The 18,243-nt window shown below is 34.2% G+C and overlaps 1 protein-coding gene across 1 annotated transcript in view; it reads right to left on the minus strand.

The window, feature by feature from the left end:
• Nucleotides 1-2,608, minus strand: part of LOC100967633 (XK-related protein 3) — a 41,189-nt gene extending 38,581 nt beyond the window's left edge. The window contains 1 exon segment of the mRNA XM_034948476.3: nt 2,274-2,608. Coding sequence (XP_034804367.3) covers nt 2,274-2,608 — 335 coding nt within the window.
• Between the last annotated feature and the right edge of the window lie 15,635 nt (nt 2,609-18,243).

Below are 18,243 nucleotides of genomic sequence, written 5' to 3' on the forward strand. Positions count from 1 at the left end.
CCCCAAACTTATCTACAGATTCAATTCATTCCATATCAAAATTAATTGCCTTTATTGTTGTTATTATTATTAACAATATTTGGCAGAAACAAACATCTGATCAGTTGGGAAATGCAAAGGACTCCACATAGCCAAACAACTTTGCAAAAATAATATTATCAACTTAATTAATTTGTTAATTAATACTTTCTACTTAAAAACTTATTACAAAACATTATTCATCAAACTGGTAATAAGGATTAATACATAGACCAATGGGATAGATAAGACACTCCAAAATATACACTCATATTTACCGTCAGTTGATTTTCAACAAGGCTGCCAGGACCATTCAAAAATGAAATAGAAACCAAAATCACAATGAAACTTTATTTATTTGCATTAGGAGCTATGATTTAAAGAGACAGTAGGAGTGGAGAAGGATGTGGAGAAATAAGAACCCCTAATAATTGCTGGTGGGAGGTAAGGGTGAGGAAGTAGTTACTTTGGTAAACAGCCTGAGAGTTTCTCAAATGTCAGTCTGACAGTCTGCCAATTGCTCACTAGAGGTCAGGAGTTGGAGACCAGCTTGGCCAACCTGGTGAAACACTATCTCTCAACTACTAGTTGAGCATGGTTGTGGGCACCTATAATTCCAGCTACTTGGAAGGCTGAGACAGGAGAATCTCTTGAGCTTTGTAGGCAGAGGTTGCAGTGAGCCAAGATTGTGTCAATGCACTCCAGCCTCGGCATAAAAGAATGATAGTTTATCTCAAAAAAAAAAAAAAAAGAAAGTCAATTAGGCAATACTTTCTAATTTAGCTCATGTGAAAAACCTTTTTAACAGCTGACATCAGATCTGGTAATAATTCAAGGCTCCCTTTATATATTTATATTTTTAAATTTATATGTTTATATAATTCATATATAAACATGTATTTCCATTTTATAATGCAGATCACATTTTGTGATGAAATATATTTAAGTTTTTTGTTTGTTTGTTTTTTTGTTTGTTTGTTTGTTTTTTGACAGAGTTTTGCTCTGTTGCCTAGGTGCAACTTCTGCCTTCCAGTTTCAAAAGATTCTCTGGCTTCAGCCTCCCAAGTAGCTGGGATTACAGGCATGCACCAACATGCCTGGCTATTTTTTTTTGGTATTTAGCAGAGATGGCTTTTCGCCGTGATGATCAGACTAGACTCTACTCCTGACCTCAAATGATCCGCCTGCATTGGCCTCCCGAAGAGCTGGGATTACAGGTGTGAGCCACCATGCCCAACCTACAGTTAAGTTTTAAATCAATAACAAAACAGTTAACAATAATAAAAAGTAAAATGAAAATATACTTTGCATAGTATTAACCTAAAATGTAAATCCATGATGCAAGAATCCTAAAAAATATAAAAACTTCAATAAAGAAAACACATCAAAAAAAAAAAAACACTTAAGATAGACCAATCTTAAATAAATATTAATTCCTATGTGGTCCATAAATATGAAGAATGGTTCTTTTAAACCACGTTAGTCTTTCCTAAAGTTTATGTGTAAGTTTTATTGGATAAAATAAAATTTATCAACATCTAGCTCTGAAATTCATGCAGAAAAATAAACTTGAGTTTACCTAAAACACTCAGTGAAAAGAAGTTATAAAAGAAAGAATTTACCTGCCAAATTTTATGTTTATTCACATATATAGTAACTAAGAATTTAGAACTATGAGTAAGACAGATTAACATAACAAAATTTACAGTACTCATGCAAATCAGTGTGGTAACAGACTGAAGTGATATGGAAATGAATTGCTAAGCTATGTTTTGATACTCCAAGTAACAGCTACAAATTCCAGGATGTCTGGAAAATCTACCACTAAAAAGTTAAATTCGCTTCAGTTGACAAATAAAATTTATGAGATTATTTTCAAGCCTTTCTCTCTTCTCACTCACGCTACTCTCTCATTCCTTAATTTAAGGTTATATTTCTATGCCTCATCACTATTTAAAATGCCCATTCAGCCGAATGAGAAAAATAGTAAAGACTGGACTACAGCACATGCATAGAAAGAATAGAAGAAATGACTGACTTATTCCCATTTGCATTTTTAAAAATCTATCATTTCTTTATAACTGATGACAATTAAATAGGAACAGTTACAAAAGTGTGAAAACTAAATAAATCTAAAGAGGGAAATATTTCAATTCCGGAAACGATAATTATGGCGTCCTTAATCTTTTTAGCCATCTACTTATATTCAATTTACTTGTTGGAGGCAGTGAATGAGAAATATTTGTGTCACTTACCTCACAACAGGTCCTAAAAGAAGAATGTGTCAAAAAAGCAATGCAGCCTTATTTCTCCTCGAGTCTTTGTTGAAAAACATCAGGATAATTTGATCCAAAATTACCCCCACAATAATAAAGCTGATGGCAAATGACATCCAGAATCTGTCATTGGCTTTTCGGTAAATTTCAAACATATATAAACCAAAGGCAACCTCACCACAGTATAGAACAGTTGAGAAGAGAATGCTAAAAGAAAAGCTTATATGGGGTCTCTGGCCAAGGACTATTTCTTCTTCCAAAGATGAAACTCCTCCTGTGCTTTCTTCATCTGTCTCTTCAAACACTGTCTCCATTCTCAGGGTGCTGCTAATTCAAAGTCGTCTTGTCAGTGAATACAGTAGAGTTCAGTATTAAATTTAAACAGAAGTAAACAAGATTCTCTATAATTCACTATTCATAGAAAATGTTAACAGGTAGATATGGATCACTAATCACAATAGAAAAATCTATGTCTGATTTAGGGAATATTGAACTACAATGTCTAACTTGACATACTATTTCTTCAGAAAACATTGTTTTAAAGAAGTAGATGACCAAACTTCTATGAGGCATCAACTACCGCTTAGCACTGAGATGACAGTCCTATCTCCATGTAGTATGAAAGAAATGTTCATTTCTCATAAGTTTTCTTTTTGTGCTTTTCAGCCAATGTCTGCAGCTGACATCCACTAAAATAAAATGCACAATCTAAGCCAAGTGTAACCATGATGACACTAAGAAAACTATCCCCAGATATTCGTGATTAGTAAAGGAATACAGAATAGTGAGGCCTCTAAGTTCCACTTATTGCTAGATGTTGGTTATTTGCATTTAAAATACTGTTTCTTGGCTGAACTTAACTCTATGAAGTTATTAATCTAGTAAAGTTTCAATTTAAATAGATGTAAAATCCAGACTACATGGCAATAGTAGGTCTAAACTCTATTTTATTGGGGGGGGAAAACAGCTCATTTTAGGTTCTCTGTAGACAAACCACCAGAAAAATTACTGACATACTGTGAGTGTCAATTAGTCACTATGTGTGGGAAGCAATATAAAACAAAATGAATAAGAAGGAAAATAAAAGGCAACAGTACTTTTAAATCAAGTAAATATTAAAATGAAATTGTTTTAGAGAAATATTTTTCTGACTAAAAATGCTGTTAATGTATTGAAAGCACAAAAAATGAGTAAGCATCTAATACAAATTTCCAGAAAGAAAGACAATATTTCCCCAGAAGATGTTGGTCATTTTTAAAAATATATTAATGGGAAAAGTAAAAGTAGTAGTTAAAAAAAGTGAGAGGGAAGAAGCAGGAAGTTATCTATTTTATTTGATAAGTTGTTCATTTCTTGAAATTTCTTTGCATTGCTTTGTCATAATTTATCATAAATATTCCTCAAATTCTTTAAATTTTATGCTTCAGAATATTAATTTCCTCACCTTCTTTTGTTTGTTATTCTGATCTAAATCACACCTTTATCTATATGCACTTATTTATTCAAATTCAAAACCTTCATCACATTTTGAAATATGTCCTCCTGGACCCAATCCATCAATATGATTGATCTTTTTCTCTTTTGTGTAATTTATTTCATTTTCCTTGTCAGTGCCCTGATTTCCTTATCACACGAGTATTAAAAAAAACATATTTTACAATTCAAAACAAAAACTGTCTCTGATGGTGCTGAACTTTTTCTCTGCTTTTAATTTCCACAGAGAATTTCTATTAGCTATTTCCTTTCCATCACTTCTTATTATTTCTCAGTTTTATCCCACAACAGTGAAGTCACAGTCGTTTCTCAAAAGTCATCAGTGACACCCTAATTGCTAAATTTAATATGTTACCTTAAACTTCAGTTGAATATTTTTGCCATTGATAATATGCTCTCATTTGAACATTCCACTTACCTTAAACAGTCAAGCTTTCATCCCCAACCGTCCACCAAAAGTACTATATTTAACTTCCTTTTTGCCATATAAATATAATAGTTTTTTTTTTTTAATTCTTATCATTGTTTCTTTATTGAGACAGGGTCTGGTCCTGTTGTCCAGGCTGGAGTGTAGTGGTGTGATCAAGGATTCACTGTAGCTCAATCTCCCAAGCTCAAGCAATCTTTCCACTTCCATGTTCTGGGTGATTGTGACTGCAGGCCACCAGGCCTAGCTAATTTTTATATTTGTGTAGAGACAGGGTCTCTTCATATTGCCCAGGCTGGTCTCGAGCTCCTGGGCTCAAGCCTTCTGCCCGCCTCAGGCTCCCAAACTGCTGGCATTGGAGGTGCAAGCCACCACACCTGGCCAATTATAAGAGTTATTTTTTAGTCTCCCTCTTACTTGAATTATTCCTGATGCTTTTACTCTCAATCTCCTGGTTATCTTTTCCTGTACAATGGATTTCTGAATGATACTATAAGTCCCATATTTATATCTCCAGTCAGTCTCTTACCAATCCCCCAATCTTATCGGAGTCTGTTGTACATATTCAAGTTTAATAGGCAATTTGAACTCAAGGCTACAAACTGAATTCTAATCCAGTTTCCAAACAACTTTCCCCAGATGTTTCCCATTTCACCTGATAGTAATTATATCCTGTTGCTAAGGCACATAAGGTCATCCTTAATGCTTTTCTTTTCATTGCATCATTTCCATTAATCCTCAAATTCTGCAGGTTTTACTCTTAAGAAACATCCAGAATCTAACCACTTTTCCCTATTTCTCCTGCTATCACCCAGATGCAGGCCATCCACATTTCTCAGGTGATTAACTCAGCCTCTTCAGTGATTCCCTACCTTCCTCGATTACCTCTTACATTATGTGAGTTATATCTCAGATACTGTAAAAGTAACCAGTTTAAAGTACACATTTAGTGATTTTTAGGGTATTCCCAAAGTTACAGGAACCATCAACACTATTTATATATAGAATGTTGCCATTACCTTAAAAAGAAACTACCCATTAAGCATTCAATCCCAGCCTCCCCCTTTCCTAAGCTAAAACCATGGTCCTTATAATGTAACAAAAACACATATATAATTTTATTCTTATTATCTTTTACATATCTTCTTCTAACATTCTTTTTCTTGGTCAGGGCCCCAATATATACTACAACCTCAGAGGTTCTGCTCTCCTTGCCATTTCAAAAAATTTGCTCAAATCTCCTTTAAGTTTATATTATGCACCTGCATATACATGAACCCACAATCCTTACGCTTCTTACTTAAAAGTCACTAGTTGTTGTCACTGCTTCCTACTAAAGCCAAAATGTAAGTTCTGTCAGTACACGGATATTTGTCTTTTGTCAGATGAACTGTGGAAAACAATACATGATATATTTTCAGTTCACTTTGATCTTTTTTTCTTTTTCACTTTCTTCTTCTTTCTTTTTTTTTTATATAGGAAGTAACAAAGTCTTGCTCTGTTGTTCAGGCAGAAGTGCAGGATCTTGGCTTACCACACAACCTCTGCCTCTTGGGTTCAGGCGATTTCCTGCCTCAGCCTCTCAGTAGCTGGGACCACAGGCGGCCACCACCCAACCTGACTACTTTTTTTTTGGTAATTTTAGTAGAGATGGGGTTTTGCCATGTTGGCCAGGCTGGTCTCGAACTCCTGAGCTCAGGTTGTCCACCCACCTTGGTCCTACCAAAGTGTTTGGATTCACCCTGAGTCCACTGTGGCTGGCCTGATCTTTATTCTAAAAGGTTGACAGACTTAATTTATGTAACAGGCTTACTATTTGGTCTTCTTATTAAACTAAGGAGACTAAAACAAGAAAAGATTAAGTAATTTGACTTGATTCTTTATCCTGTGGTTTTGTTATCAAAATAGAAAATTCTGTTTGCTTATATGTATGTACAACATGAACTAAAATGTAAGTTATATTCTTCACGTGTACGCTGAACAATTTAAAATTTAATGATGGTACTGCCAACTCCTTTCTAGATTCTGAACTTCACTTTCTTATTAAAAAAATGATTTAATATGGCCAGGCACGGTGGCTCACACCTGAAATCTCAACACTTTAGGAGGCTGAGGCAGCCGGATCACGAGGTCAGGAGATGGAGACCATCCTGGTGAACAGGGTGAAACCCCGTCTCTACTAAAAATACAAAAAAAATTATCCCGGCATGGTGGTGGGTGCCTGTAGTTCCAGCTACTCAGGAGGCTGAGGCAGGAGAATGGTGTGAACCCGGGAGGCAGAGCTGGCAGTGAGCTGAGATCATGCCACTGCACTCCAGCCTGGGCGACAGAGCAAGACTCTGTCTCAAAAAACAAAACAAACAAAAAACAACAAACAAAGACAAAACAAAAAAAGGTTTAATATTTAGGGGCATATTTACAGGCATTTGTTATAAGTGAAAAATTATCCAACTACATGGACACTTCCTCTAGTTTTTCCTACATAGACTGGAGAAAGCATTCTTTCATACTCAATGCCAATTTTGAGTTTAGCTCTCATTGTTTTCCAGTTGTTCACTTCCCTGCACCTTTAGGTCACTGGGGCACATTCAGTACTTTTGTTTGTGTGTTTAACTTGCATATACATTCCTGTTAATGCTGGTAGTGCACACAACTTTAATCAAGATTTAAACACTTTTTGGATTGAGAGATAAATCACATAGTATAACATTAACCATTTTAAAGTACATACTTGCTGGGCGCGGTGGCTCACGTCTGTAGTCCCAGCACTTTGGGAGGCCGAGGCAGGCAGATCATGAGGTCTGCAGTTCGATACCAGCCTGACCAACATGGTGAAACCCCATCTGTACTAAAAATAAAAAAAAAATTAGCTGGGCATGGTGGTGTGCACCTGTAATCCCAGCTACTCAGGAGGCTGAGATAGGAGAATCACTTGAACCCTGAAGGCAGAGGTTGCAGTGAGCTGAGATTGCACCACTGCACTCCAGGCAGGGAGACAGAGTGTGAATCCGTCTAAAAAATAATAATAATAAAATAAAGTACACACTCGGTGATTTTCAAGGTATTCACAAAGTTGTACAAACATCACCACTACTTACATACAGAAGATTTTCATCACCTTAATAAGAAACTCTGTACCATTAGCATTCTATACCAGCTTCCCCCTTTCCTAGAGCCCTTGGTATCCAATAAGCCATTTTCTGTCTCTGTGGAATTGCCTATTACAGACACTTACTATAAACAGACTAATACAATATGAGGCTGTTCGTGACTTACAGCCTTTTTTTGTAGATTATCTTCACGGAGCTGTGTATAACAATCACTGTAGAAGATAAAGATAATGGGCCGGGAGCGGTGGCTCAAGCCTGTAATCCCAGCACTTCGGGAGGCCGAGGCAGGAGGATCACGAGATCAGGAGATAAAGATCATCCTGGCTAACACGGTGAAACCCCGTCTCTACTAAAAATACAAAAAATTAGCCAGGCGTGACAGCAGGTGCCTGCAGTCCCAGCTACTCGGGAGGCTGAGGCAGGAGAATGGCGTGAATCTGGGAGGCGGAGCTTGCAGTGAGCCGAGATTGCGCCACTGCACTCCAGCCTGGGCAACAGAGCAAGATTCCGGCTCAAAAAATTAAAAATTAAAAATTAAAAGAAGATAAAGATAACACCTCTTTCTAAGGCAGAAGTTAAGCAGCTTTGCTGTTACCTCCCTTTAAAAGGCTGGAGTTTCCTAAACTCGAGATTTCTATAACAGGCTTGCTATTCTGTCCGGTTTTTAAGCCGAGCATACTGAGGCAAGAAAGTTTAAGTACTTTGTCCACATTCTTTATCTTGGTCGTTTTATTGTAGAATATGTGGATTTGCATCAATTAGATCAGATATATGGTGAGTGAATATATGATGCAAAACCACTGCAAGGGTAACATCAACCTAGGCCCACCTCCACATCTGGAGTTGATGGAAACATTTATATTGTGAATAATGCTGCTAGTAACATTCATATAGAAATGTTCATAATTATATCTTAATTTTTAGGAACATATGGTGAATGTATGTCCAATCTTTTGAGAAACTACCAGACTGTTTTCTAAAGAAGCAACCTCAGTTTACGTTCCCACTAGCAATTGGATGAGGTTCCCAATTTTTCCTTATATTAACCAACATCTGTTATTTCTTTCTGATTACACTCCATTCTATTCAATATATCTCATTGTGGTTTGAGATTCATTGTATCTCATTGTGGTTTGATTTTCATTTTTCTGAGAGCTAAATATCATTTCCTATGCTTAGCTCTAGATATGATGTGACAATATTTTTCTCCCACAGTGTCATTTTACTTCATGATCTCTTTGAAGCACAGAAGTTTATTTTCAATGAAGTTCAATTTAACTGATGTGTATTATTTGTGTTTTTGGTTACATATTGAAGAAACATTTGCCTAATCTAAGGTCAAAAAGATTAACATCTACATTTTTTTCTAGAGTTTTATTTTATTGTGTTCAGCTCCCGAATTTAGATTTTTGATACATTTTGAGATAATTGTGGTAAAAGACAGGGTTCCAAATTCACATGAATATCTAGTTGTCTCAGTTCCATTTCTTGAGATTTTGACTATGTTTCCCCATTCATTTATCTTGGTACCTTTGTTGGAAATCAATTGTGCACAGGTTGGGAAGGCTTCTTTCTGAATTCTCAATTCTATTTCATTGGTGTATTGTGTCAGTACCACACTATCTTTACTGCAGCTTTGTGGTAAATTTTGAATGGAAAGTGTATTGTTTTGGCTATTCTGCATCCTATGAAAGTCCATAAGAATAGTAGAATTGCTATACCTATTTTTACAAAGAAGCCACCTGGGATTTGGTAGAGACTTAATTGAAACTGTAGGTCAATTTTGCAGTGTTGTCATTTAATGTTATCTTCCAATCCATGAATATTGGATATCTTTCCATTTATTTCAATTTTCCTTAATGTCTTTAAACAATATTTTAGAGTTATTAGATTATAATGTTTGCACATTTGTTAAATTCATTCCTAAGTATTTTATTCTCTTGCTAACTTTGTGAAATGTTTTTCTTAATCTCATTTTATTTTTGGATTACTCTTTGTTACTGTGTAGATATATAATTGACTTTTGTATACTGATCTTGTCATCTGCAACTCTGCTGGACTTAATTATTAGTTCTGATTTATCAGAATTTTCTGTATACAGGATCATGTCATCTGCAAACAGAGATAGATTCACTTTTTTACTTTCCAATTTAGATGGCTTCTTTTTTTATTTTCTTGCCCAATTGCCCCTCATCAAAATCAAACTCCCAGTAAAATGTCAAAGAGAAGTGGCAGCAGTGGCCATCCTAGCCTTATTCTGGATAATAAGGAAAATGCATTCAGGTTTTTGCATTAAGTTTCACGTTAGATTTTGGGTTTGTGTAGATGCCCTTTTTCAGGCTGAGTTATTTTCTTTCTATTCCCACCTAGTTGAGTGCTTTTATCATAGAAAAGTGTTGGATTTTATAAAATATCTTACCACATCTGTTGAGATTGTCATATGGTTTGGGTTCCTTAATTGTATCTGTATTGCATAGCTGATTCTTGAATATTAAGCTAACCTTGCATTCCTGAGATAAATCCTACTTGGTTATGGAATGTACCTCTTCTCATATATTGCTGGATTTGATTTGCTAGTATTTCCTTGGGAATTTTTGTCTGTATTCATGAAAGATATTTGTCTGTTACATTCTTTTCTTCTACAATCTTTCTCTAGTTTTGTTATCAGAGTACTACTTGCCTCATAGAATGAGCTGGAAAGTCTGTTAATTTTATATTGCTTACATTTAACCATAAAATCAGATCTATATGAAATTATCTATCTAAAACTTGTTGAGATCACATTTTTGAACCAAGTAAATCATCATTAAAAAAGAATGCTTTCTTGGTAAGTAGAAGATATATAGTGGCTAAGACACATATTTACTTTTTAAGAGTGAAGGTTGCAACATTTATATACATATAAAAGTTTTGTTAATTGTTAATTGCAAAGTATTCCTATTAACAACTAAATGTCTGTATACTCATCAGTCTAGACGATTGATTTATTAAGCACCTCTCACTACAATTGTGATTTGTCAATATAAATAAATATCCATCAAATTTGATTATGGCATATATTGTGAGAATGCTACTGAGGCATTTAAATTTGTGGCTGTTATATATCTTTAAAATTTTTTCATATTTTGATATTTCATATTTTGTCTGTCACCTCTCATGTTATCTATTATAGTCCTTCCTTATTGCTTGCATTTTTTCTAAAATTCTCTTCTGTCTTATACAATTGTAGTGGCCTATCTTTTTAAATAAATATTTGTTAATTTTCTCTAAACCTTTGTTTTAATATTTCAGTGTAATTATTCCCAGGTAAAAGCATATTTTCTCAATCCAGTGTTAGAGTATTTAATATTTTAACACATAATTTGGAAGCATTTACATCTAATATGATTACTCTCTTATCTACATAACTGATATCTGATTAGATAGCTTTTTATTTACCCAAGATTTTTTGTCTCTGCCTTTGCCGCCTCTCTTTCAGTCTTTGTTGTTCAATCCCTCTCCCTACCCTGAACCTTTTCTTCTAATTGTATTAATTTATTTTTCTGGCAGAAATTTATTTTTTCCTGCTTTTGACATTAATTACCATATTTTTACACTTTCTGTAGTTATTCATTGTTTTGAAAAAATATTCATATTTCCTGCTCTTGATATTAACTACCATACTTCTACACTTTCTATAGCTAATCAAAAGGATGCAGTTAGTTGACATTTTTTTCCTAAAAAGGTAAAATGTATTTCTAGCCCCCACAAAAAAAATTCACACAAATTCCTACATACCACTTTAATTTTGATATTTGTTTTTGCCCTTGCTAAAAAATAAAAATAATAGGTTTCATACTTCTTTTCCTTTGGCTTTCACTAAGTCTTCAATATTTGCTTAATCTTTGTGAGTTGAAAAATGTATTTTTATTCAATGACAACTTATGTGGAATAATACCCAGTGTAGAATTTATTTTCATATTCTGCCTTTTAGTCCTTCTATACATGTTTTCCTTCTGGTGTATCTTGTAATTTAATATGAAAGTTGTCTACTCTGAGCTCAATTTTTATTAACTTATCTTTCATGTATGGTCATCAGATATAACATGGAATTCCCAGTTGCATTTTCATTTTAAATAAACAATAAATAGCATTTTAGTATAATTATATTCTCAATATTGCAAGGAAGAGACTCATACCAAAAATAAATTATATGTTGTTTGTCAGCAAACTATGAAATTTCAAAATGAAATGTGACATTTACATTTATGTATTTTCCCCCAAAACTGGCAAACTTACTTTCAGATTTACTTAGAAAAGTACTTATTGTTGCTATATTTGTGCTGAATCTACTATACAAGAAACAAACAAAAAAAAATTTATTTGATTTTTACTATATGGTTCATTTTTCAACGAGGTATAATTCTCTATTTAAAACATTTATTTTTGTTCTCCTACCCACCTGTTTTGCCTTTAGATTCCATTTATTCATCTCAGAGAACACCAAAACCTACTTATTATGAAGAATCTTTTAATTCAACTTTTTATCCTTTAGTTCCCCTTAGTGTGTCTTTCTTGGCTATTTATTAGGGCATCGAATGCCCACCAATCAATTAGTTTCTGCTTTTGAGGTAGTTATATCTTGTAGGTAATATGAAAAATATGACCTCAGTCTTGAGTATCACATAGGATGGAGGTTGAGATATGAACTTTCCCCTCATGGCTTTGAATAAAAACCTCATTCTGTGTTAGATCCTAGTATCTGTGGTCAATGGCTTTCTGTATTGGCTCAAATATTCCAGCTAAATGTCTGAACAACACTTTCTTTAACAAATTATTTAGGCAGGAAGCCCAACCCCACTGGATTCAGAAATGGTCTCTTTCCTGGGAATATATCCACATTTACTCATCAGTTGACTATTTCAATGAACTATCAAGTTTATCTCAAATTAATGATATTGGAGTTCAAATCCTACAGATGTTTTCTTTCTTGACAGCCATTTTTTTAAAAGAATATAATATTACACTTTTAATCTTTGGCTTCCATAAAATTTGGTTTTGCAACTGCTCACATTGCCCCAGAGAACTAGAAACAAATGCTTGATTTCAATTAAATTATTTGTTACTTAACAAATAAAACCTATGAGAACCCATTATTACTATATCCCTTCTGCAGTTGAAAAAGAACATATTTTTGGTAATATTTTCTGGAAGCACTGCCAACTTTATTTTTTTTTCCAAAGTGTATGGCAGGTATTTCATCTGTTTTTCATTGACCTATATTATTTATATGCTATAAATCATTGGCTTTTTCACATATATTATAAAAGTTCTTTGAGATTAATTTTAGTGAAAAGTTTATTCTATAAAATCACTTTATTATAGGTAAATCATATCATTTCATTCTCTGCAATCATACCTCCCCATGTTTTGCTTTATGAGATTTGGTTTGCTTGGTACTTTAAAGCCATCCTCAAACTTTGACTTCCTAGGACTTCCAGGTACAATGCGACACCCCAGTGTTTCCTCTGAACAACTAAAACACCACGGACATAATTACAAGAAACAAAGACAGACTCTGAAAAGTCTTGTCTAGGGATTTCAGGACTTGAAGAGTGATACTACGGTAAAGATACTGGGTTTTCTTATTGCCTTCCATGTATCCCACATAATGGACTATAGAAGCTTCCAATTCTGAATCTCCAATAGGCACAGACAAAAAGAGCTTCAAGAAAATCCTGTTCTCTCCCAGCCAAAGGACCAGGAGAGGATAACCTAACTACAAACAAATACACAAAACCGTTCTATGGAGAATAACCAAACTACTCCAGACGAACACCACAGAAAAAAACGACTACTTCAGTTTCTCTGCAGCCATGTACAGAGATAAGCTTCTCCCAGGTCAGTGATGCCCTGAATCCCTCTAAAGTCAGAGTAGGCAGCTAATCTTCTATTTCCCACCCAGCTAAATAAAACAGAGGATAGCATTCCAATTCCAGTTCCCTAACTAGTGTCAGCAGAGTCTAATAGCAAGCTGAGCACCCAGGTCCACCCAACAGCAATAGTGGTTAAAGAGCCAGATCTAAGTAGAGATGATTTCACTGTGCTTCTTGACTGCTCTCTCCACTACCCTACTCTGTTCTGTCAGTGGGCTCCACTGGGGAGTTAAGCATCTACCACCACCCAACCCCCATCCTCTGAACCGTTGAAATGAATCTAAACTAGTCAGCAATCTGCTATTTCCCTATGCGACAGGTCAGGAGAACCCCAAATTTGCAACAGAATCATCCACAACTGCTCCAAAAAAATGTGATATACTCTGATATACATTTTAAAAAACCAGGTATGGGCTTTGTATGCTGAAACATATAAAACACTGGTGAAAGAAATCAAAGTAGTAATAAAGAAGGATACATTGTGTTAATGGATTGGAAGACTCAATATGTTGTGTTAGTCTTCCCCAGCTTGATCTATATATTTGGTGCAATTCCTATCAAAATCTCAAAAATAATTTTTTTAGATAAAGCAAAGTTACATCCTTGGATAGCTAAGACAATTTTGAAAAAAAAGTATATAATGGGAGGAATCTATCAACAATGTTTTAAAGACTTATTACACAGCCAAATTAATCATGACAGTGTAGTATTTCCCTAGGGATAGATTCATAAAAAAAATGTAGAAGAGAAAGCCCAGAAATAGAGTCACACTGGTTTGGATATGATGCAATATGTCACAAAGCTGGCAAACACAAATCAGTGGAGGAAAAATAGCCTTTTAACAAATTGTGCTAGGGCAAGTGGACATCCATAGGTTAAGTAAAAATAGCCTTAACATAAAACTCACCCTACAGAAATTAATGCAAAAGGGTTCATGAACTTCAATGCAATCTGATATTCTAACACTTTTCAGGAAACTTTAAAAAATAATAAAGAAAATTCAACCCTCTTAGGCGTGAGAAAGATTTATTGGATTTGATACCAAAAATACAAGCCATGAAAAAAATCTGATAAATTAGATCAAATCAAAACTTAAAACTTCTGCTCTGTGAAATAACTTATAAAGAGACTAGAAAGCCAATCTGCAGATGGAAGAAAGCATTTATGAAATGTGTACCCAATTACTACACCTAGGTAAAAATTAATTAGCTAATGGACAAAGGGTACAAAGACATTTCATTAAGAAGTATATAAACATGGGAAATAAATGCACAAAAAGTCACTGAACATTATTAGCTACATCACTGCATCTATTAAAACATCTACAATTTTAAAAAGTAATGACAACACCAAATGCTGGTGAAGATGTAGAAATAACAAGCCACTCATGCATTGTTTGGTGGCGTGTAAAATGGTAGGCTCAGTCCAAAACTGTTTGCCATGCAGCTGTTAGACAACCTTGCAATTGAGTGCAGTTATACTACAGAAAATAAAACTTATGCAAAAAAAACTGTACATGAAGGTATAATGCAACTCAACTAAAACATCCCTTGTGTTCTTCAAATATGAATGTTCAAACAAGCTGTGGTACATTTATACCATGGGTTGCTACTCAGCAATAAAAATGAAATTAGCATGTATAATTGGAAGAATCCTAGGGAGTTAAACTGAGTGAGGAGTCTTGGCAGGGAAGTTTTCCTCCTGTTTCTGCCACACTATGCAACACAGGGAGATGGAAACAGATCTACTGACAAGTAAAATGACATGAATGTTCATACTCCTTTTGCTGGATTCCTTCATATTTAACATGGACCTGGGTGCTGCAGCTTCTCAACTGGTCTCTGGAGCTCTCACAAAGGTATTGTGGTCCAAATATTGTTATTAATTCACTGACTCTGTGAAGGCATAAAGGCCTGACACATCCTAGTAAGGCATCTCGTTGACATCCCTCTCCAGTACATAATACTGAGATCATTCTTTCATTCAATCACTTACTATGCTTACTTAAAAAAATGGTTGCATAATATCTAAGAAATGACAGAGTAATCAGGAAAGAATTGTGGTGACAGGTAAATAATATATTCATTTTTTAAAACAGATTTGATGTTACTCCTGAAATGTCATGCACAGTTATAGATGAGAAAGCAAACCTAACAGATGCTAGAAATAGGGTCACTGTTTCACAATCTCTTGTAAGTTATAACTCCTTTATGAATACCCCTCTTTTGTGATAGAATACCCTTTTTCCCATTTTAAAACTAAAACACAAACAATTATCATCCATAAAAAATTATGACTAAGACAAACAGTATATATGACTGACATAGATTTCAAGTAAATGGAAATATTATATAAAGATGTTAGAGTTAAGTCTTCAAATCTGATGTTATCTGATGCTCAAGTTTAAGACTAATAATATTAAGCAATATCTTCATGTTTAAGAGTCACGGATTAGACTTTCAACCCACAATTTAAAAATAAAATGTAATTTTCTATGATAGCATTGACCTTAACTAAAAAAAGTATATATCAAACCTGTTAAGCCACTTTACTTGCTTTCCTTCTAGAAAGCTCTATTATGACAGTACAGCCAAACTTAAGAAAAACATCAATAGAAAGAATACTTAAAATAATTCTAACAGGTTATCTTAAAAGTACTATAGTAGATAAAAAAAGCATCTCAAAAATCAGGAACCTAATTATAAGGAGTATTTTTATTGGTTACTGTGTTTTAAGTACCTGGAAACAGCTGCAACTTTGTACACAAAGTGAATTTGCTTTCCAGGTATATTGGCAATAAACAAGTACAACTGATGAGAATTTTTTTTCATTTGTTGAACAGTAATACTAAGCAAGATTTGGAAGGTTAAAAAAATAAACACAGCAGAAATTTTTTTTACCTTATTTTTTCTCGTTTCCTTGAGGCTAATACAAGAGACAGTGGTAGGGAGTTTCACTGATATGTTCTGCATCGGAATTTAGAATTTCAAAAGATTTTGTTACAAGAATAATCAGAAGAATTAGATTCTAATTGTGTAGACAGCAGGTATCTAGGAAACCTCGTGCTTCAATTTTGTATAAATTGAATTTACACTACATCTTTAAATTTTTTGGATGTCAATATGATTATTTTATGTGAATTTCAGTTCAAATGAACTATGCTATAGCTGTTACATGCAGTTACAGTTTAGTTTTATAACATACTCATTCTGAGCATTTATTTTTATTATTTTTTGCTACCTAATAAGAAATTTAAAAATCATTATTAAAAACTTTAATAAATATATGACATTCTTACTGTATCTACAAATTAATTTATCAAATGGCTGTGATAGGTGCCACAAAGATATAATAGATCTTATAAAATGACAAAAACTGAAAATGGCAATTTTGTATGTAAGTTTTAGACTTTTTTCTTTAATCAAATCTTTGAAAAATGCAATTGACTGTTGAAATAATAAAATATTGTGGTTATATAATTTTAAAAATGCATGTAGCATAGAGGCTAAGAGGGGAGAATGGTACATGTTATTTTAGTGTTTTAATATTGTCCATAGAGAAGTGTAATACCTCTTCAGGATAGGTTGTGGTAAATTTGAGATGTACACTACAAACCTCAAAGCAAGAACTAAAGTAATAGTAACAGCTAAGAAACCAACAAAGGCCATAATAGGAAATTAAAAAAAATAAATAAATAATAGAAAAGAAGACAGATAAGAGAAAATGGAACAAATAACACATGGAGAAAACAGAAAGCTACATCAATCAGCACATTAAGTGTAAATGACTTATATACCACAATTAAAAGGTAAAGCCTATAAGAGAAATAAAAATAGTAAAATCCAGTTATATGTTGCCTGCTGGAAACACACATTTGACATAAAGACACAATTACTAGGGAAGAGATGGAATAAAGCTGTGCACTACTAACCCTAGTGATAAGACCGCCAGAATGGCTATATTAATATCAGACAAAGTAGAGCAAAAAATGGAAAATATCAACTGATGCTCAAGTTGTTCTGGTTAGGAGTACAAACTCTGGAACCAGACTTTCTGAGTTACGATACTGTCCCTTCTTTCTATTTTTTTCTTTTAACTGTAAAATAAATGTCCACATTGCTAACAAGCATATTAGCTAGCTTATTATGCTTGCTTTCTTTGTGCTTGGTTGTGGTGGGCATTTATTTGTTCTTTTTTTAAGACACGGTCTGCCCTTGTCACCCAGGTTGGAGTGCAGTGGTGTGACCTAGACTCACTGAAGCCTCAACCTCCAGGACTCAAGTGATCCTCCTGCCTTAGCCTCCCAAGTAGCTGAGACCACAGGAGCATGCCACCATGTACAGCTAATTTTTGTGTTTTTTGAGGAGATAGGGTTTGATCATCTTCCTGTTCTCAAACTCATGAGCTAAATTGATCCACCTGCCTCAGCCTTCCAGTGTTGGGATTACAAGCATCAGCTACCACACTGCCAGAATCCTGTCATTTCCTTGAACTGCAAAATTAAAACCTCATAAGCTACAGTTTCCACATCTGTACAATAATAATATCATTAGAATCTTCCTGGGGAGATAGCAGTGTAGAGAAAATAATACATCGGCAGCAGGAAGAAGAGTTTGTGGTACATAGTGAAATTTGGAAAGGTGTTCCTATTGATATCATTAGAATCATGACCACTATCATCATTTCTTAGAAACACAGAATTGACAGGACTCACTGATTAAGAGTATTTGACAGTGAAATATGAGAGAAGAGATTGCCTTGGTCAATTCTTGAGTATCTATCTGGTAGAGCTTGGAAAAGTAGTGGAAGCAGAATTTTTGGGAAAAACATTTAAAATAAACACCTTACTTTTGATCTGTGTGATGTACATAACTGGTGATGAACAGGGAAACCTTGTCACTTTAAAATATATCTGATTACCAATTTGCAGTATCACAAGAGTAGTAAACATTTACTCTGAAACATTCAGAAAACAGAAATTACCAAAAGAATAGAGTTTACCT

This window comes from Pan paniscus, chromosome Y (assembly GCF_029289425.2).
Source record: "Pan paniscus chromosome Y, NHGRI_mPanPan1-v2.0_pri, whole genome shotgun sequence".
Classification (NCBI taxonomy): Eukaryota; Metazoa; Chordata; class Mammalia; order Primates; family Hominidae; genus Pan; species Pan paniscus.